The 21,742-nt window shown below is 46.8% G+C and overlaps 1 protein-coding gene across 1 annotated transcript in view; it reads right to left on the reverse strand.

Moving 5' to 3' along the window:
• RRAGC (Ras related GTP binding C) overlaps window positions 1–19,603 on the reverse strand; it is a 38,327-nt gene extending 18,724 nt beyond the window's left edge. The window contains exons 1-3 of the mRNA XM_073572170.1: window positions 19,262–19,603; window positions 7,488–7,691; window positions 2,104–2,303 (exon numbers count right to left, since the gene is read on the reverse strand). Of these exons, the coding sequence (XP_073428271.1) occupies window positions 2,104–2,303; window positions 7,488–7,691; window positions 19,262–19,447 (590 nt within the window). The 5' untranslated portion in view covers window positions 19,448–19,603. The remainder of the gene's footprint in view (window positions 1–2,103; window positions 2,304–7,487; window positions 7,692–19,261) is intronic.
• Between the last annotated feature and the right edge of the window lie 2,139 nt (window positions 19,604–21,742).

Below are 21,742 nucleotides of genomic sequence, written 5' to 3' on the forward strand. Positions count from 1 at the left end.
AGAGCAATAAGAGATGTCAGACAGCATGACCGTAAAAATGTGTGTTCGCAAAATGCAGTGTGGTAGTCAGGGGAGACAGCTGTCAGTTGACAAGAATCACAGGAACAGATTTCTAACAGGTAAAGACATCCACTCCCTAAAGCTGACCATATACATTAGACAGGCTAGCAGCAATCATTCCCTACTCCCTCATTGGCTCTGCTCGGCATAGAGTTGCTGTGCTCTCTATAGGAGAGAGTCACTGTCAGAATGATTAACAGCAAATCTCCAAACAAAAGGATCAGCGATGGAATTCCAACTGGCCAATCCTCACACACACACTGACCTAACCTAGGGAGTACCATTGGGAGTCCCACATACAGTACAGACCAAAAGTTTGGACACCTTCTCATTCAAAGAGTTTTCTTTATTTTCTTGACTATGAAATTGTAGATTCACTCTGAAAGCATCAAAACTATGAATTAACACATGTGAAATTATATAGTTAACAAAAAAGTGTGAAACAACTGAAAATACTGTATGTCTTATATTCTAGGTTCTTCAAAGTAGCCATCTTTTGCTTTGATTACTGCTTTGCACACTCTTGATGAGCTTCAAGAGGTAGTCACAGGAAGTAGTTTTCACTTCACAGGTGTGCCCTGTCAGGTTTAATAAGTGGGATTTCTTGCCTTATAAATGGGGTTGGGACCATCAGTTGTGTTGTGCAGAAGTCTGGTGGATACACAGCTGATAGTCTATTCAGTAGGACTGTTAGAATTTGTATTATGGCAAGAAAAAAAGCAGCTGAGTAAAGAAAAACGAATGGCCATCATTACTTTAAGAAATGAAGGTCAGTCCGTCCCAAAAAATTGGGAAAACTTTGAAAGTGTCACCAAGTGCATTGGCAAAAACCATCAAGAGCTACAAAAACTAGCTCACATGACGACCGCCCTAGGAAAGGAAGACTCAGAGTCACCTCTGCTGCAGAGGATAAGTTCATCCGCGTCACCAGCCTCAGAAATCGCAGGTTAACAGCAGCTCAGAATAGAGACCAGGTCAATGCCACACAGAGTTCTAGCAGCAGACACATCTCTACAACAACTGTTAAGAGGAGACTTTGTGCAGCAGGTAAAATAGCTGCTAGGAAACCGCTGCCAAGGACAGGCAACAAGCAGAAGAGACTTGTTTGAGCTAAAGAACACAAGGAATGGACATTAGACCAGTGGAAATCTGTGCTTTGGTCTGAGGAGTCCAAATTTGAGATCTTTGGTTCCAACCACCATGTCTTTGTGTGACGCAGAAAAGGTGAACGGATGGACTCTACATGCCTGGTTCCCACCGTGAAGCATGGAGGAGGAGGTGGTATGATGGTGTGGGGGTGCTTTGCTGGTGACACTGTTGGGGATTTATTCAAAATTGAAGGCATACTGAACCAGCATGGCTACCACAGCATCTTGCAGCGGCATGCTATTCCATCCGGTTTGCGTTTAATTGGACCATCATTTATTTTTCAACAGGACAATGACCCCCAAAAACACCTCCAGGCTGTGTATGGGCTATTTGACCAAGAAGGAGAGTGATTGGGTGCTACGCCAGATGACCTGGCCTCCACAGTCACCAGACCTGAACCCAATCGAGATGGTTTGGGGCGAGCTGGACCGCAGAGTGAAGGCAAAAGGGCCAACAAGTGCTAAGCATCTGAGAACTCCATCAAGACTGTTGGAAGACCATTTCCGTTGACTACCTCTTGAAGCTCATCAAGAGAATGCCAAGAGTGTGCAAAGCAGTAATCTAAGCAAAAGATGGCTACTTTGAAGAACCTAGAATATAAGACATATTTTCAGTTGTTTCACACTTTTTTGTTAATTATATAATTCCACATGTGTAAATTCATAGTTTTGATGCCTTCAGAGCGAATCTACAATTTTGATAGTCATGAAAATAAAGAAAACTCTTTGAATGAGGAGTGTCCAAAATTTAGGTCTGTAATGTACACATAAGATGGTCAGAAATGGTGGATTCAGCACTTATTCATTGGCTATAGGGCCTTTTAGACCATCCCTTTTCTGTACATTGTGGAGTTTATGGGATAGGAAGGGTGGTGTTCAGTCAGTAGTATCTCACCTTAAATGAAGTTTTTCCAGTCCAACATCAGCCAGATCATCATTAGCCCTCTGATGAATATCCCTCTGAGTTTCTATCTTATGATCATCGGACAAACCGTCTACTTTGTGAATGAAAACTTCAAAATTCATGTCGGGATTTGCTTTATACGCTTTAGAGACTGTAACATGGAGTCTTGATAGGGCTTCCATGTAATCATCCTACAAGGACATAGCAATGAGAAGACAAGTTAGACATGGAAAAGTGCTGAACTTTGCATGTAGGAAATGATCAACAAAATCATCAATACAGTAATTGATTATAATCCATATGCACTTGTGTACCATGGTTGCCCTACGAACGTTCTATTCAAAAATACAAAGTTGTGTAAGCCCTTATACCAGACGCGAAAGTCACATTGTATTGTGTCCACCATGTGTGCATTGTCTTCCCCGTGATGCACATGTACAGCATTGTTCAGTAATCACTTCCTGCTGGGGGCGCACTTGTAAATAATTAAGTAGTAAAGATATAAAAAAGTAACTCTAGAAAATAACTGCATTACAGTACAGAAATATTTTATTGACACTGAACATGCATAAAATCAGTGGGGTCGTTGTCTCTGGAACAATTTGCTGGAAAATGCAGCATGTGATGCAACCCCAGTGAACGCTGTGCAGGAGCAGGGGTCCCACAGGGGTTGTAGGGGGAACGCAGACTGACAGGCCTTGGCCCTGGTGACAGGTGTACCTGTAGTGTGTTCTCTCCTTTACAGAGGAGAACACGCTGCAGTAACCATGTGCGCTGGGTAGACCAGGCTCCTGCACTCCTCATTGTGACTGCCAGATTCTAGAAGAGAGCATGCACATTATGGAGAGACTGCTCTCTGCAAACTGATAGCTGGGAGATTTGGTTTCAAGATATGGGGGCCGATTCATTAAGATAGGCAGTGTCTTAATTAAAGAGGTATAATGAAGTAAAATGAGCCTAATTAAGAGGTAATGAATTAGTCGCATCTTCCAAGTGTAGTGCACTCCAATCAGGGACTGAAGTACACTTCTGCAGTGAGTTACGTAGCTAAAGTGGTGTAATATTTCATTACATGGGCGGGCCCTAGACATGCACCAACCCACCCACTTTGGTGAAGCTGGATGCTACTAGAGAAAAAGTTTAAAAATGTTTGAGCAAATTCCAAGTTGCGCAAAAATTGTCAACTTTTTAAAGGGAGCATACAAATAAACACATTGATGCAAATGTGTATCCGCTGAGAGTTAAAATACCTAAAAATATGATCCACAACCAAATTATATAGAAAAAAGAATGTTTGTTACCAAGTTATACATGTTGTATCCAAGAATTGTCAAAAGGAAAAACCACCAGGTGGAGAAAGAACAGGACAAAAATGGGGTATACATATATGTACAGGTTATAAGAGTATTCAAAGCACAAAGATACACCTAGATAAAACAAGTATACACTAAAAGTTATACAATCTGATACACAGCAAAAGTAACTGGTGCAAGAAAAATTATAAATATTAATTTAAAACCAGAACAGTGGCTGTGTATTAAAGGGAATCTGTCACCCTTTTTAGCCGCCGGCATAGACATCGGGGGCTTATCTACAGCATTCTGTAATGCTGTAGATAAGCCCCCGATGTAACCTGAAAGAGAAGAAAAACACGTTATATTATACTCACCGGGGTGGGCGGTCCGGTCCGATGGGTGTCGCCATCCCGTCCGGTGCCTCCCTTCTTCATACGATGACGTCCTCTTCTCCCGTCCTGTAATGGCTCCGGCGCATTGCTCTGCCCTGTTGAGGGCAGAGCAGAATTCTGCAGTGCGCAGGCGCCAGACCTCTCCCGACGTCTGCGCACTGCAGGACTCTGCTCTGCCCTCAACAGGGCAAAGCAGTGCGCCTGCGCCGGAGCCATTACAGGACGGGAGAAGAGGACGTCATCGTATGAAGAAGGGAGGCGCCGGACGGGACGGCGACACCCATCGGACCGGACCGCCCACCCCGGTGAGTATAATATAACGTGTTTTTCTTCTCTTTCAGGTTACATCGGGGGCTTATCTACAGCATTACAGAATGCTGTAGATAAGCCCCCGATGTCTATGCCGGCAGCCAATAGGGGCTAAAAAGGGTGACAGATTCCCTTTAAGAGAAATATATACTACTAGCCGAAGAGCCTGGCGCTGCCCGGGCTTGCCCTAACTTCCGTACAGGAGATCCCTTTAAGAGAGGCCTGGGGTCGGTACCAGAGCATTTGAAGGCAATTGCCCCGACTTCCATACCGGGGATCCCTTTAAGAGGCATGGGGACAGTACCAAAGTGCATAGAGGATTTGCCCTAAGTTCCATACCAGGGATCCTTTTAAGAAAGCCTGGGATCAGAACCAGAGTGCTGGATGGATTTGCCCTGACTTGCATACCAATGATCCCTTTAATAGAACCCTGGGGTCAGAATCAGTGCTGAGGGATTTGCCCTAACTTCCGTACAGGAGATCCCTTTAAGACAGCCTGGGGTCAGTACCAGAGCATTTGAAGGCAACTGCCCTAACTTCCATACCAGGGTCCCTTTAAGAGAGGCATGGGGTCAGAACCAAAGCACTGGATGGATTTGCCCTACCTTCCATAACGGAGATCCCTTTAAGAAAAGCCTGTGGTCAGTACCAAAACGCTGAGTGGATTTGCCCTAACTTGCATACCGATGATCCCTTTAAGAGTCCCTGGGGTCAGAACCACAGAGCTGAGTGGAACGGTCCTAACTTCCATACCGGGGATCCCTTTAAGAGAGGCTTGGGGTCAAAACCAAAGCGCTGGATGGATTTGCCCTGACTTCCATACCGGAGATCCCTTTAAGAGGGAAGATGTGTGATGTGTATACGAGCACGGGGGGGGGGGGGGAATTCATTTCTGTCATATGCTCTCTGCTCCTTTTTGGGGGGCAGACAATGGCTGGGAGCTTATGTTCCTGGGGAGGCTAGATTTCCCCCACCAAGTCAGTGTCTGCTGAGGTGTTGTCAAGTGGGAAAACTTGATCATAGCAACCATTCACAGCTCAGCTTCTTTTAACCAGCTCTGGTGAAATGAGAGATGCTTAGTGGTTGGCTGCAAAGAAAACTGTTGTTCATAGCAACCAATCACAGCTCAGCTTCTTTTGAACAGCGCTGGCGAAATGAAAGATGCTTTGTGATTGGTTGGTGATACACACATACATTGAGTTTTATATGGAATGCATGGAAGTGTCTAGATAAAGTTCTATAGTAATATCATACGCATGTGTATAAAAATAATGGTGGCATGGTCAGCTGCTGGGTTCATACACAGTAAAAATTACCAAATCATAAAACAGTGTTTGTAGTATTAAACCCCAATAGGGATTATAGATGTGAAGCCAGGCAACATCAAATGTAATAGACCAGTGCCATACATCATAAGAAGGAAATAACCAGTGTATTAAAGTGCTAATGTATGGAGTGCTACTGCAAAGAAAGTGCTAATGCATAACAGTAAAATATAGTGCTGACCAAGCTGTAGAAGAGCAGAATCCCCACTCAAGTGATCGAAATTATACCTCTTTGGGAATTTATCTACAGATGTAGTGATGATGTTGACTCCATGGGGTTTTCCAGAAATAGGCAGCAGTGGACGTTTGAAAATTGCAAACTGCTGTTGTAGTGACCAGTTCGCTGTAGTGACCAGTATGTTCCAGTCACCAGTACGTTATGCCCAGCCCGTGCTAATGGAGACACACACCTGTAAATTAGGCGGGCTCTCATCACTACAGAAATGCCAAACATGTGCACTCTATATAAGTGGTTTAGGTACACTGTGGGGCTCAGAAGGGATGGGGGGCATTTGGAAGCGGACGAGCGAAGCGAGGACGTCTTCATCGCCTCGTCTGACAGGTAAGTAACGCCCCCCGCCCGCTGCTATGTCGCTGGTAAGATCTGCCTGTGTGGCAGCTCACTAGCGACCACTTAGCGATGCACCAGCGATCCTGACCGCGTCATATTGCTGGTCGGGATCGCTGGTGCATCGCTAAGTGTGACAGCGTTACCTTTACATTGATAGTACCTAGCCAGCAATTGCAAGTGGAACCCCAAGTATTCTATGGTGTTATTTTAATCAGCTTTCTATTTGCTCCCCCACCTCGCATATTAATGTCTGAACACATGGTATTTTTGTGTGTTTACCTTCTGTCCTTATGGTTAAGACCCTCTGTCACATATTAATGAGTGTACTACATATACTGAATTGTTGTGCCATTTAATAAACTTGTATATGGTTTTCATACAAGACATTTGTGGACATTTACTCTGTGTTTATCCCTTTATGCTTAAAGTCTGATTATAGCGATACCCAACTTATATTTTTTTTATGTTTTGACGCTTTTACACAATAAGAACTATTTTATAGAAAAAATTATTTTTGCATCACTTGATTCTGAGAGCTACAACTTTTATTTTTCTGCTGATGGGGCTGTATGGCGGCTTGCTTTTTTGTGGAACAAGATGAAATTTCAGAGTTACTATTTTTATTTAGATCTATCTTTTTGATAGCGTTTTATTGCACTTTTTGTTGGGTAGTATGATAACGCATTGTTTTTTTAACCTCGTTTCTTATATATTTTTTTTTACGGTGTTCACTGAAGGGGTCAACTACTGGGACAATTTTATAGAGCGGTTGGTTATGGACGCGGCAATACAAAATGTGTACTTTTATCATTTTATTTATATAAATAAATGTATTTATTGGAAACAAATTTCTCTTTATTTGGGAATTTTTAAAAAAATATTTTTACACTTTAATTTGCTGATCTGATATGCTGCACTGCAGAGTATCATATCAGCATCAGACAGGCAGAGGAGGCATGTCAGCGCTTTCAAGCCACCTTCGCTGCAGAACTCTGAAGGACCATGCAGGGCAGGGGGGTCTCCATGGAGTCCATCAGGATAACGTGATCGCATCGCGTTGTCTTGATGGAAACACGGAGGGAACTGATTCTTTGTGCGATACTCCTCTATGTCGCTGTCACTACTGACCGTGGCAGAGGGCTTAAATGCCCACCGATCATGTGCGTTGCTGCTGCAGGGTGTCAGCTCTCACACAGTACTGACAACCGCACCCAATCGCTGCGGCGCTCAGCATGAGCCCGCATGATCGTGCTGCCGTACATATACTGCCATTTGCAAGAACACAGCTCCCATAGATCAGTATATGTACGGCTCATGTTGGAAATGAGTTAACTATAAACTTTCTATGTAATCTTAAAATGTTTGCCCAGAGGAGCATCCAGGTAAATTACTGGATAAAATACTGTTACATAACCTGTGGGTATATTAATACAATACAGAATAGTGCTACAGACGCATTTGTTATCTACACGTGGTATATCACCTGGGCATCAATCACATAGATTAACGCTCCCGTCCCTCTGAAAATCATTTCATAGTCAAACGTCGGGTCGAAAAAATCCACTTGTCCTGGAAAATCCCAGATTTGAAAATTGACAAAAGAACTATTGGAGATGTCATCCTTGTAGATCTTGTTGGTGCTTTCCAAAAACAAAGTTTCATTAGGTGACATCTTGTGGAACACCACCTGTAGGACAAAAAACAGGAAGAGTTACATGGATGATACTAACATCTTAAGCAACACGCCAGTGTTTTGTCTTTTTCCCCATTGCTGGAGTGGTGCTTTAATTACATCGACATTGTGGATGACGCAACAGGGGCTTGTGCCATGTAATAATTTACACTACAGTGTGCAGAGATTAGTAGAGCACCGTATGGGAATCCGTGCATCTAAACCTATGGATGGTAATTATTTTGGGAAGAATGTTGACATTAGTCAGACTGGAGGTGCTTCCTATCTTCACATCACGGCTTGGCTGTAGATGATGGATGACTAGCATATTAGACGATAAGGACCCATTTAAGCAGGGTGATAAAAATGAATATAGCACCGACATGAGAGATGACCTGTGGTCAGGAGGAAAAAAGAAAAACCTACGTGAAAATATTCTTGCACCGCTTGCCTTTACTACTCCGACAGCAAGGTAGCTTTACATAAAATGAATAACCTACCGCCCAACATTTCCACAGTACACATCTATTCCACCCACTGGAAAGTAGTTCCTTATGGCGACACCACTTCCAATTCCTGCCAACATTCAGCCATTATAACACCCTCCGTGTCCGATACCTGGGCATCCCGGAATAGTGCGAGCATACAATGCCTGAACCATCTAATAAGCTCTGGTTAAATTAACTCAGGTTCTGCCAGAAAACATACACCGTTTTAGGCCCCATTCAGATTTCAGTGTTTATTAAAGTCCGCAAAAAAAAAAAAAAAAAACACTGGTTGAGTGCCATCAGTATTTTGGATGCAAGTGTCATCAATATTTAGTCAGCGTCTGTTTTTACCCCATCAGTGATTTTCACATATGGATGAATAAAATTACAATGCTTCTCCTATCCAACAGGCCACATTCAGTAAGTTCGTTAAGGGAGTATTTTACCTCAGTATTTGTAAGCCAAAACCCGGAGTGGGTGAAAAATCCAGAAGTGGTGACTAGAGTTGAGCGATACCGTCCGATACTTCAAAGTATCGTATCGGATGGTATCGGCCGATCTTTAAAAAAAGTATCGGTATCGCCGATTCCGATACCGGAAGTCCCATTCAAGTCTATGGGACTTCCGGTATCGGAATAAGAAAAACCCTTTCCTGCCCTTGTACAGCCTCTCTGGGGTCTGTACGGGCCTTTCGGGGGGCTGTGCCGGCCTGCCAGGGGGTCTGTGCAGGCTCCGGTGGTCTGTGCCGGCCTGCCGGTGGTCTGTGCCGGCCTGCCGGGGGGCTGTGCCGGCCTGCCGGGGGGCTGTGCCGGCCTGCCGGGGGGCTGTGCCGGCCTGCCGGGGGGCTGTGCCGGCCTGCCGGGGGGCTGTGCAGGCATCGTCCGATGGGACTACAAGTCCCATCGGGCGATGCCTGCTACCATGACAGTGATTGACACATTAGCCAATGATGGGACAGTAGTAGTCCCATCATCCGGCTAATGTGTTAAATGTAAAAAAAAAAAAAAAAAAAAATTTACATGCTACATACAACATGCATACTACATACATGCTACATTCATACTACATACATGCTACATACATACTACATGCATGCTACATACATACCACATATATACTACATACATACTACATGCATGCTACATGCATGCTACATGCTACATACATAACACATATATACTACATGCATGCTACATACATACTACATGCATGCTACATACATACTACATGCTACATACATACTACATACTACATACTACATGCATGCTACATACATACTACATGCATGCTACATACTACATACATACTACATGCATGCTACATACATAACACATATATACTACATGCATGCTACATACATACTGCATGCTACATACATACTACATACTACATACTACATGCATGCTACATACATACTACATGCATGCTACATATATACTACATGCATGCTACATACATACTACATGCTACATACATACTACATACATACTACATGCATGCTACATACTACATACATACTACATATATACTACATGCATGCTACATACATACTACATGCTACATACATACCACATACATACCACATATATACTACATGCATGCTACATACATACTGCATGCTACATGCATGCTACATACATACTACATGCTACATACATACCACATACATACTACATATATACTACATACATACTGCATGCTACATACATACTACATACATACCACATATATACTACATACATACAATACATACATAGACATACAGTACATATAACAGAGTAACATACTTACCAATACTTGTCACATTGTTCCCCGAAGCCATTGTCTTTTCCGGAATAAATATTAACATAACAAACCACAAAAATACTCACCCACGATCCGAAGCAGTCCACGAGTGTGTCCCACGACGATCTTGGGTAGAGAACTGCAGCATCAGCTGTTGCTGCCGTTCTCTACGGGCTGCAGGAATCCAATGACGGAAGGTAGGTATCCTTCCGCACTGTATTCCTCCGCCACTTAAAAAAAAAAAAAGTCCCTAGTCTCACTTTATGCCATTGCTGTGTGGGAATTTCCCACGCAGCAATGGCATAAAGTGAGACTAGGGACTTTTTTTTTTTTTAAGTGGCGGAGGAATACAGTGCGGAAGGATACCTACCTTCCGTCATTGGATTCCTGCAGCCCGTAGAGAACGGCAGCATCATCTGATGCTGCCGTTCTCTACCCAAGATCGTCGTGGGACACACTCGTGGACTGCTTCGGATCGTGGGTGAGTATTTTTGTGGTTTGTTATGTTAATATTTATTCCGGAAAAGACAATGGCTTCGGGGAACAATGTGACAAGTATTGGTAAGTATGTTACTCTATGTTATATGTACTGTATGTCTATGTATGTATTGTATGAATGTATTGTATGTATGTAGTATATATGTGGTATGTATGTAGCATGTAGTATGTATGTAGCATGCATGTAGTATATATGTAGTATGTATGTAGCATGCATGTAGTATATATGTAGCATGTAGTATGTATGTAGCATGCATGTAGTATGTATGTAGCATGCATGTAGTATGTATGTAGCATGTAGTATGTATGTAGTATGTATGTGGTATGTATTATGCATGTAGCATGCATGTAGTATGCATGTAGCATGTATGTAGTATGTAGCATGCATGTAATATGTATGTAGCATGCATGTAGTATATATGTAGTATGTAGTATGTATGTAGCATGTAGTATGTATGTAGCATGCATGTAGTATGTATGTAGCATGCATGTAGCATGTATGTAGCATGTAGTATGTATATAGCATGTATGTAGCATGTAGCATGTATGTAGCATGTAGTATGTATGTAGCATGCATGTAGTATGTATGTAGCATGCATGTAGTATGTATGTAGCATGCATGTAGTATGTATGTAGCATGCATGTAGTATGTATGTAGCATGCATGTAGCATGCATGTAGCATGTATGTAGCATGTATGTAGCATGTATGTAGCATGTATGTAGCATGTATGTAGCATGTATGTAGTATATATGTAGTATGTAGCATGTATGTAGTATATATGTAGTATGTATGTAGTATATATGTAGCATGTAGTATGTATGTAGCATGTATGTAGCATGCATGTAGTATTTTTTTTTTTTTTTTTTTTTTTTAACATTTAACACATTAGCCGGATGATGGGACTACTACTGTCCCATCATTGGCTAATGTGTCAATCACTGTCATGGTAGCAGGCATCGCCCGATGGGACTTGTAGTCCCATCGGACGATGCTTGCACAGACCCCCGGACATCAGCACAGCCCCCCGGCAGGCCGGCACAGCCCCCCGGCAGGCCAGTACAGACCCCCACAGGGTGCACAGACCACCGGCAGGCCGGCACAGCCCCCCGGCAGGCCGGTACAGACCCCCACAGGGTGCACAGACCACCGGCAGGCCGGCACAGCCCCCCGGCAGGCCGGTACAGACCCCCACAGGGTGCACAGACCACCGGCAGGCCGGCACAGCCCCCCGGCAGGCCGGTACAGACCCCGGGCAGTCCACACAGCCCCCCGGCAGGCCGGCACAGCCCCCCGGCAGGCCGGCAGAGACCCCCGGCAGGCCCGAAATGACGGCGCATCATGATGCGCACACACCGCGCATCATGATGACGTCAGTCTGTCAATCAACTTTGAACTTCCGATGCCGAATTCCGATATTGAAAAAATATCGGAAGTCGGTATCGGAATTCCGATACTTGCGGTATCGGAATGCTCAACACTAGTGGTGACGTGTTTCTATTATACTTTTCCTCTGATTGTTCCTCTCCTGGTCTTGATGTACAAATACTGAGGTAAAATACTGACCAAATACTGAACGTGTCCTTAAGCCACATGCACATGGTCAGTATTTTAATTTTTTACCTCAGTATTTGTAAGCCAAAACCAGGAGTGGGTGATAAATACAGAAGTGGTGACGTGTTTCTATTATACTTTTTCTCTGATCGTCCCACTCCTGGTCTTGGCTTACAAATACTGAGGTAAAATAGTGACTGTGTGCCCGTGGCCTTATTAACAGAAACAGCCAGAGAAGTTCTTGTGACTAGGTTCACCTGAATGCAGTGCTCTCCGCCAAACACTACATCTGTTGGAATCTCCGAAAAACTACCTTCATACAGGAACCCCAGTAGTGGAGCCATTCAATTGAAGACATCGTAGTCACTGTGGACACTGTCCAGCCTCAGTCCTGGCCGTACTTGTCATTTTCAATCATGTTTGATGTACTTACTATGAGGATGTAATTACTATGAAAATCCTTGCTGACTACATAAAAGCCATTACTATTGTGCAAGGTAGCATCTGCTAATGACCCACACTTACTGATAACTGGCGCGCGGGCACTAGCAGCTAGAAATCATTCATGGATGAATAGGTGACATATGCCAACACCGCATCTTCTAGGCATAATCAATGACGGACTTTGCAGCATCTACTGCTGTCCTGGAGTCCATGAGCCCTGCCTCAGCACAATGGGCCGATTCTCCTGCCATGATACTACACAATCACAAGTGGTTTCTATTCCACATTTCACAGCCTCCATGTAGAGAGAAATGATCACATTAAACCCATGTAGATTACAGAACATATTGAAACCTAAAGAGGAAATAGCACACGATTAACTATTTGGGGTGATGGTTCTGGAAACACCCACCAGTGTTTCCAGCCCGGTGACTAATCTTCAAAGTCATAATCAAATAACAGAGCTTCCCTGAAATAGCGGTGTGTATCCTGGCATCAGAGCTGGCGCTACCTCGGTTTCCACTGCTGCCAGCGATACAATACATCATAAAGTCTCCTTAATGAGGACTCTGCCGGCTAAGTATACATAGCCTCCAGTCAACTGCTAGCAAGAGAGGCAACGTGAGAAGGCCACAACTAAAAATCAGAACACTCACATTTGTGCCACAACACAAGTCCTAGATTTTGGTTACAAGTTTTGACAAGGAAAAAAAAACAAAAAAAAAACACATATATGGGTTGCATAGCCTGCCCTAATAGATGTGTTTGATCTCTAGAAAAGACGAACTGGTTAGAGGATTGAAAGCTTAAAATCCTTGACATGTTCCATTTTTGGCACATAATTTGTGATGAGCGAATGTGCTCGAATAAGGTGTTATCCAAGCATGCAAGGGTGCTGACCAAGTGTCCTCAGCATGCTCGATATGTTCATGTCTCACGGCAGTTCAATAGCCACAATATATGCAAGGATTGTCTAAAGGCCCCGTCACACATAGCGATCTCACCAGCGAGATCGCTGTGTGTGACAGCGATCAGCCCCCTGCCGGTATCGCTGATCGCTCTGGGAAATCTCTAGACATTTCTTTCGTCGCTGATCTCCCGCTGGCCAGCACGCATCGCTGCGTGTGACAGGCGGGAGACCAGCGATAAAATAAAATAAAAAAATATTACTATTCTCACCTTCCGGCGTCCCGCGCAGCATTCCCGCCTCTCTCCACGCTCCGGTCCCAGTAATCCTTTGCAAGAATGAACGCAAGACTTCGCGATCCCGTGAGAACGGACGTCATCGCGGTAATTCTCACAAAGGATTACTGGGACCGGACCGTGGAGAGGCGGGAATGCTGCGCAGGACGTCGGAAGGTGAGAATAACAATATTTTTTATTTTAATTCTATTTTTGACAAGAATCAGCGCTGAACACAGCGATGCCACACGCACAGCGTCGCTGTGCTAATCGCTGGTGAAGCTGTCTGTTTGACAGCTCACCAGCAATCATATAGCGATTCACCAGCGATCCTGACACGTTGATATCGTTGTCGGGATCGCTGGTAAGTCGCTATGTGTGACGGGGCCTTAACAAACAGGCAATCCCTGCATGTGTTGGGCTGTGGAACATCCGCGACAAATGCATGCTGAAAAAACACGGGGTTAGCACCCGAGCGTGCACTGATAACACATTACACGAGCACCTTCGCTCATTACTAGGCATAGCACAAGTGTAAATGAATACCAGCCAAGAGGTGTCCTAAGAGGACCCAGTATGTCTAAGGTCCCGTTACACATAGCGACGCTCCAGCGATCCCGACAACAATACGACCTGGTAAGGATCGCTGGTACATCGCTACATGGTCACTAGTAAGCTGCCAAACAGGCAGATCTACTCAACGACGCAGCAACGATCTGGCGATCCATATAACAACCTTGGTGGTCGTTGGGACCTTGTCACATAGCACCTATTCTGACTCATGCCTGCATCCCTGAGTCGCCAATGAGGTCACTCGTCATTGTTATGGCATCAAACACAGCGATGCATGCTGGCCAGCGGGACACCAATGATCAAAAAGTGGCCTAGGACATTCGAGCACGATCAGCGATATCGCAGCGGGGGGCCGGTCGCCGCTATGTGTCACACGTAGCAAGATCGCTGGCAAGGTCGCTGTTGTGTCACAAAACCTGTGACATTTCAGCGATCTCACTATGTGTGAAGTACCCTTTAGGGCCCCGTCACACATAACGACTCACTAGCGATCCCGACAATGATATCAACTTATCAAGATCGCTGGTGTCGCTACATGATCGCTGGTGAGCTGTCAAACAGGCAGACTCACCAGCGATCAGCACCAGCGACGCCGAGCGAGCGGCGTCGCTGTGTACGTTAGTTACCAGCGCACTGATTCAGGGAGCTGGTAAAAAAGGTACACATCGGGTTTCTAAGGGGCATGCGTCACTTAGAAACCCGATGTGTACCTTGGTTACCAGCTCCCTGCATCAGCGCGCTGGTAACTAAGGTACACATTGGATTTCTAAGCACCGCGCGCTGCTTAGAAACCCGACGTTTACCTTGGTTACCAGCGCGGTGATCGCTGGTCGTTGCTCTCCCGCTTGCCACAAGCAGCGATGCATGCTGGCCAGCGGGAGACCAACGACCCCAAAAAGTCCTGACCTTTCATGAATGATCAGCGATAACCGGCAGGGGTGCCGGTCGCTGATAGCTGTCACATACAGCGATATCGCTGGTTAGATCGCTGTTGCATCACAAAACTTGTGACTCAGCAGCGATCTCGCTAGCGAGATGGCTATGTGTGACGGGGGCTTTAGGAACTGCACTAAAAGGATTATGGCTTGAGCCACTGATAGATTTTTCCCTAATTGGCACCATTTTTAGGGTCTTGTAAATTGATGCCCCGTTATTACAATTGTCACTTCAAGGACAAACATACGACTATGACTCAGAAGTCATAATACCAAGGGATCAGCGATTATAAGCAGAAACTTGCCAGAGTTCCATGGGGCAGGGGATGGTGCAAGGAGCAGTAGTGGCTACAGCTGGCAGAGGAAACCTATGGGCCACAACCACGAGCGGACAATCCTACAGACCCCAATCTAGAACATGAAACTGGCTAAAATGCAACTCTTTGGCTGTCCACATGGGGAGTTGTTTTTTTTTACTGAAGTGGTTTTGGCAGCATTTTACTGGAAGCCCTGTGAAGAACAGTCAGGTCACATCACAGCTTTCGAAGCTTGAAAGAAGGTAAATAAAAAAAAAAAAAAAAACTGCACCAGTTTAGCCTGTAGATACAAATTGCTGTTCATTCCCCCAGGAGGATTAAGACCGCCTCAATAGGTGGCACACCACATGCAGATTGGCACCACTGAATAGGTCCCATCCATATGCAGATCCACTTTGCTACAACTCTGCAGAAATGCCAGGGTCACTTGCAAAATCCACTTTGCATTCCCAACAAATCTTTTCATGATGGACCCTACAATACCCCACCATGTGTGGCCATAAGGAGAGCCTTGCTGAAAATTACATGATTGACTCCATTCACTAACAGCAAGCAGGGATGAAAAGTGCGAGAAACTGACAAATTACGGTAGCAATTTGCTGAGTTTGTCATTATTCAATAAGTGTTTTTCAAGGGGGCTGTCCCGAACTACAATACTGATGACCAGCACCAGGCACCCCCAATAATCAGCTCTTGTGACAGATGAAGCAAAATAGCAGAGCTCAGCACACTGTGTGGTGGCCATTCCTGAGTAATGTTACTCAGCTGCTACTCACATAAATAGGAGTGGAGCTTCAGTACCCGAGAGCGGCCGCTACACATTGAACAGATCCAAGCTATTCTGCTCAGCAGTTTTCACATTTGGCCAGTACCAGAGGTAGCCAGTAGGGGTGCAAGATGTCTGACCCCACTGATCGAATATTGATTTTCCAATAATAGGTCAAAAGAAAAGCAGGCTGAACTTCAGTCCACAATGCAAGAAAGTGGGGTACTTTATTGCCAGATATCTGAGCAACGTTTCAGCTCCGGAGCATGGTCCGAGCCTGCACCCACTTTTTCCATGGCGCTATTTTGAAGTTAGGTCATAGGTTGGTTGATCAGTTCTCACAGAAATTGACAACTCCTTAAAATACATAAAAGCCAATATACCACTAAAGGATAAGTGGATTTTCTAGAAAGTAAGGAACAGAATTTTGTAACAAAAATAAGTGGTTATCCAGCCCTGAAATGGACAAAACCACTGGTCACTACTCAGATCAATACGGGAGAATGACAGGTATTCTCAAGTTTGGAAGTTGTCCCGTCTGTAGGACAGCGGATACCTTCCTGATCACAGAGGGTCTGAGTGCTGAAACCCCCACCAATCCCGAGATCCATGATCTCAGAGCCCCAGAAGAGAGGGCTTAGTCAATCATGTGCTGTGCATCCTTCAGCCAAGAGCAGCACTCTGCTACCTCAGAGGGTGCCATTGAGAATTAATTGCATGGCAAAGTGCATGATTGGGGGTCTGACTGCTGGGACACCACAAAACAGGAAGTTATCCGCTATGCTATGAATTGATCACAGCTTTATTCATAACGGGCCCCTCAGACGTGTTTCTCTGCATCAGCGGGGGTCCCAGCAATCAGGAAGTTATAACCCATCCCATGGATCGGCCACTACTTCATTCACAAGGGGCCTTTCATAACCCTGGCTTTAGGGATCGGGGGGGGGGTCCCTTATCCCATGGATCAGCCACTACTTCATTGCAAAGGGGATTTTGAGATCAGTAGGGCTCCCAGTGGTCAGAATCATATTCCCTAATCCATGCACTAACAATCACTCCGCCTCATTCAGAGCCCTGGTCAGGATCAGTGGGGTCCTAGTGGTCAGGATCTTATTCCCTATCCCATGGGCTGATCTCTGCCTTATTTAGAGTCCTGGTTCTCAGGATCAGTGGGGTCCTAGTGGTCAGGATCTTGTTCCCTATCCCATGGGCTGACCTCTGCCTCATTTAGAGTCCTGGTTCTCGGGATCAGTGGGGTCCTAGTGGTCAGGATCTTGTTCCCCATTCTATGGGCTGACCTCCGCCTCATTCAAAGCCCTGGTCAGGATCAGTGGGGTCCCAGTGGTAAGGATCTTATTCCCTATCCCATGGGCTGATCTCTGCCTCATTCAGAGTCCTGGTTCTCAGGATCAGTGGGGTCCCAGTGGTCAGGATCTTATTACCTATTCTATGGGCTGACCTCCACCTCATTCAGAGCCCTGGTCAGGATCAGTGGGGTCCCAGTGGTCAGGATCTTATTCCTTATCCTATGGGCTGACCTCCACCTCATTCAGAGTCGTGGTTCTCGGGATCAGTTGGGTCCCAGTGGTTGGGATCTTATTCCCTATCCTATGGGCTGTCCTCCGCCTCATTCAGAACCCCGGTTGGGGTCAGTGGGGTCCCAGTGGTTGGAATCTTATTCCCTATCCTATGGGCTGACCTCCACCTCATTCAGAGCGCCGGTTGGGATCAGTGGGGTTCCAGCGGTCAGGATCTTATTCCTTATCCTATGGCTGACCTCCACCTCATTCAGAGTCGTGGTTCTCGGGATCAGTTGGGTCCCAGTGGTTGGGATCTTATTCCCTATCCTATGGGCTGTCCTCCGCCTCATTCAGAACCCCGGTTGGGGTCAGTGGGGTCCCAGTGGTTGGAATCTTATTCCCTATCCTATGGGCTGACCTCCACCTCATTCAGAGTCCTGGTTCTCGGGATCAGTGGGGTCCCATTGGTCAGGATCTTATTCCCTATCCTATGGGCTGACATCCGCCTCATTCAGAGCGCCGGTTGGGATCAGTGGGGTCCCAGTGGTCAGGATCTTATTCCCTATCCTATGGGCTGTCCTCCGCCTCATTCAAAGCCCCGGTTGGGATCAGTGGGGTCCCAGTGGTCAGGATTTTATTCCCTATCCTATGGGCTGACCTCCACCTCATTCTGAGCCCCAGTCAGGATCAGTGGAGTCCCAGTGGTTGGGATCTTATTCCCTATCCTATGGGCTGACCTCCACCTCATTCAGAGCCCCGGTTGGGATCAGTGGGGTCCCAGTGGTTGGGATCTTATTTCCTATCCTATGGGCTGACCTCCACCTCATTCAGAGTCCTGGTTCTCGGGATCAGTGGGGTCCCAGTGGTCAGGATCTTATTCCCTATCCTATGGGCTGACCTCCACCTCATTCTGAGCCCCGGTTGGGATCAGTGGGGTCCCAGTGGTTGGGATCTTATTCCCTATCCTATGGGCTGACCTCAGCCTCATTCAGAGCCCCGGTTGGGATCAGCGGGGTCCCAGTGGTTGGGATCTTATTCCCTATCCTATGGGCTGACCTCCGCCTCATTCAGAGTCCTGGTTCTCGGGATCAGTGGGGTCCCAGTGGTCAGGATCTTATTCCCTATTCTATGGGCTCACCTCAGCCTCATTCAGAGCCCCGGTCAGGATCAGTTGGGTCCCAGTGGTTGGGATCATATTCCCTATCCTATGGGCTGTCCTCCGCCTCATTCAGAGCCCTGGTTGGGATCAGTGGGGTCCCAGCGGTCAGGATCTTATTCCCTATTCACAATTATTAGGGGTTGACGATCTTGCCTTTTGGAATAAGGAGCCATGAGGATGTGGACACGGCTGCTCATGGGAAGGGACCAGAGCTTCCAGCACAGGACAGCCACTGCTCAGACCTGGAGCAGCACAGCATCCAGGTTAGACTGGGGGAGGACAGGACGGCAGCGAGCCCCGGTCCGCACCGCACGTCTCCAGGGGGATACGCACTGCATGCTGGGAGCTGTAGTCCCCCGCCTCACCTTCTGGATGGAGGATTTGCCGCTGCGCCTCATGCCCATGAGGAGGATCCGAGGCTTGCTGTCTGACGCTGTCGAAGTATCGTCCATTTCCGACTCATCAGCCCCGTAACCAAAGTCCTTTGGGAAAGAGTCGGCAACCCCGTAGCTGCCGGACATCGGCTCCTCCACAGAGTACTGAATAGACATTGTGGGCAGTTATAGACGCAGGCGCCTAGTTCCGGTCACCATAATCCGACCAGCACTGTCACGTGACGCACGGCTCTCGGTAGCCCGTTCTCCGCAGACCTGCACCACCTGGCGGCGAGTGGTATGATAGGTGACCCGTGTCTTCTCGTATTGTTATCGTACCGGGAAATAATTACTCCGCTCTCTGTTTCTTTTTCCTAGAGCTACCAAACCCCCAGAGCAGCGCACACCCAGTTTCCTGCGTAGCGCCGCCTCATTGGTCAATGGCTCATGGCTTGCGGCTGGCTGATTGGCTGACAACTCTAGTCATTCACCAAAGTCCCTCAGCAAACTAGGTTGTATCAGGATCATGTGGCTGGCAATCACCTGACTGAGTGCACAGAAGAGGAGAGGGGGTGAGGGTGTCACACGTGACCTTTAACCTAACTGATCGGCACTGCTAAGTGCAGAGTAAGCAGTGTCCATTGTGAGGGTCACGTGTGCCAGCAGCCTGCATGTAGGCCAAGCTATACATATACTATACATAGTGTCCCGGATAGCAGTGAGGCGCCTGTGTCCCCAGTGATAGCAGCAGGCAGCCATTAGTGTCCTGTACCCTCCCCATACTATACATAGTATCACAGATAGCCTGGGCTCAGAAAGTCCTGGTCACTCCTGTGTCCTCAGTGATAGCAGCAGGCAGCCATTAGTGTCCAGTACCCTCCCCATACTATACATAGTATCCCGGATAGCCTGGGCTCAGACAGTCCTGGTCACTCCTGTGTCCCCAGTGATAGCAGCAGGCAGCCATTAGTGTCCTGTACCCTCCCCCATACTATACATAGTATCCCAGATAGCCTGGGCTCAGACAGTCCTGGTCACTCCTGTGTCCCCAGTGATAGCAGCAGGCAGCCATTAGTGTCCTGCACCCTCCCCATACTATACATAGTATCCCAGATAGCCTGGGCTCAGAAAGTCCTGGTCACTCCTGTGTCCTCAGTGATAGCAGCAGGCAGCCATTAGTGTCCTGCACCCTCCCCATACTATACATAGTATCCCAGATAGCCTGGGCTCAGACAGTCCTGGTCACTCCTGTGTCCCCAGTGATAGCAGCAGGCAGCCATTAGTGTCCTGTACCCTCCCCATACTATACATAGTATCACAGATAGCCTGGGCTCAGAAAGTCCTGGTCACTCCTGTGTCCTCAGTGATAGCAGCAGGCAGCCATTAGTGTCCTGCACCCTCCCCATACTATACATAGTATCCCAGATAGCCTGGGCTCAGACAGTCCTGGTCACTCCTGTGTCCCCAGTGATAGCAGCAGGCAGCCATTAGTGTCCTGTACCCTCCCCCATACTATACATAGTATCACAGATAGCCTGGGCTCAGACAGTCCTGGTCACTCCTGTGTCCTCAGTGATAGCAGCAGGCAGCCATTAGTGTCCTGCACCCTCCCCATACTATACATAGTATCCCAGATAGCCTGGGCTCAGACAGTCCTGGTCACTCCTGTGTCCCCAGTGATAGCAGCAGGCAGCCATTAGTGTCCTGCACCCTCCCCATACTATACATAGTATCCCAGATAGCCTGGGCTCAGAAAGTCCTGGTCACTCCTGTGTCCTCAGTGATAGCAGCAGGCAGCCATTAGTGTCCTGCACCCTCCCCATACTATACATAGTATCCCAGATAGCCTGGGCTCAGACAGTCCTGGTCACTCCTGTGTCCCCAGTGATAGCAGCAGGCAGCCATTAGTGTCCTGTACCCTCCCCATACTATACATAGTATCACAGATAGCCTGGGCTCAGAAAGTCCTGGTCACTCCTGTGTCCTCAGTGATAGCAGCAGGCAGCCATTAGTGTCCTGCACCCTCCCCATACTATACATAGTATCCCAGATAGCCTGGGCTCAGACAGTCCTGGTCACTCCTGTGTCCCCAGTGATAGCAGCAGGCAGCCATTAGTGTCCTGTACCCTCCCCCATACTATACATAGTATCACAGATAGCCTGGGCTCAGACAGTCCTGGTCACTCCTGTGTCCTCAGTGATAGCAGCAGGCAGCCATTAGTGTCCTGCACCCTCCCCATACTATACATAGTATCCCAGATAGCCTGGGCTCAGACAGTCCTGGTCACTCCTGTGTCCCCAGTGATAGCAGCAGGCAGCCATTAGTGTCCTGCACCCTCCCCATACTATACATAGTATCCCAGATAGCCTGGGCTCAGAAAGTCCTGGTCACTCCTGTGTCCCCAGTGATAGCAGCAGGCAGCCATTAGTGTCCAGTACCCTCCCCCATACTATACATAGTATCACAGATAG

Source organism: Dendrobates tinctorius, unplaced genomic scaffold (assembly GCF_039654945.1).
Source record: "Dendrobates tinctorius isolate UK_male_01 unplaced genomic scaffold, ASM3965494v1 ptg000007l, whole genome shotgun sequence".
Taxonomy (NCBI): Eukaryota; Metazoa; Chordata; class Amphibia; order Anura; family Dendrobatidae; genus Dendrobates; species Dendrobates tinctorius.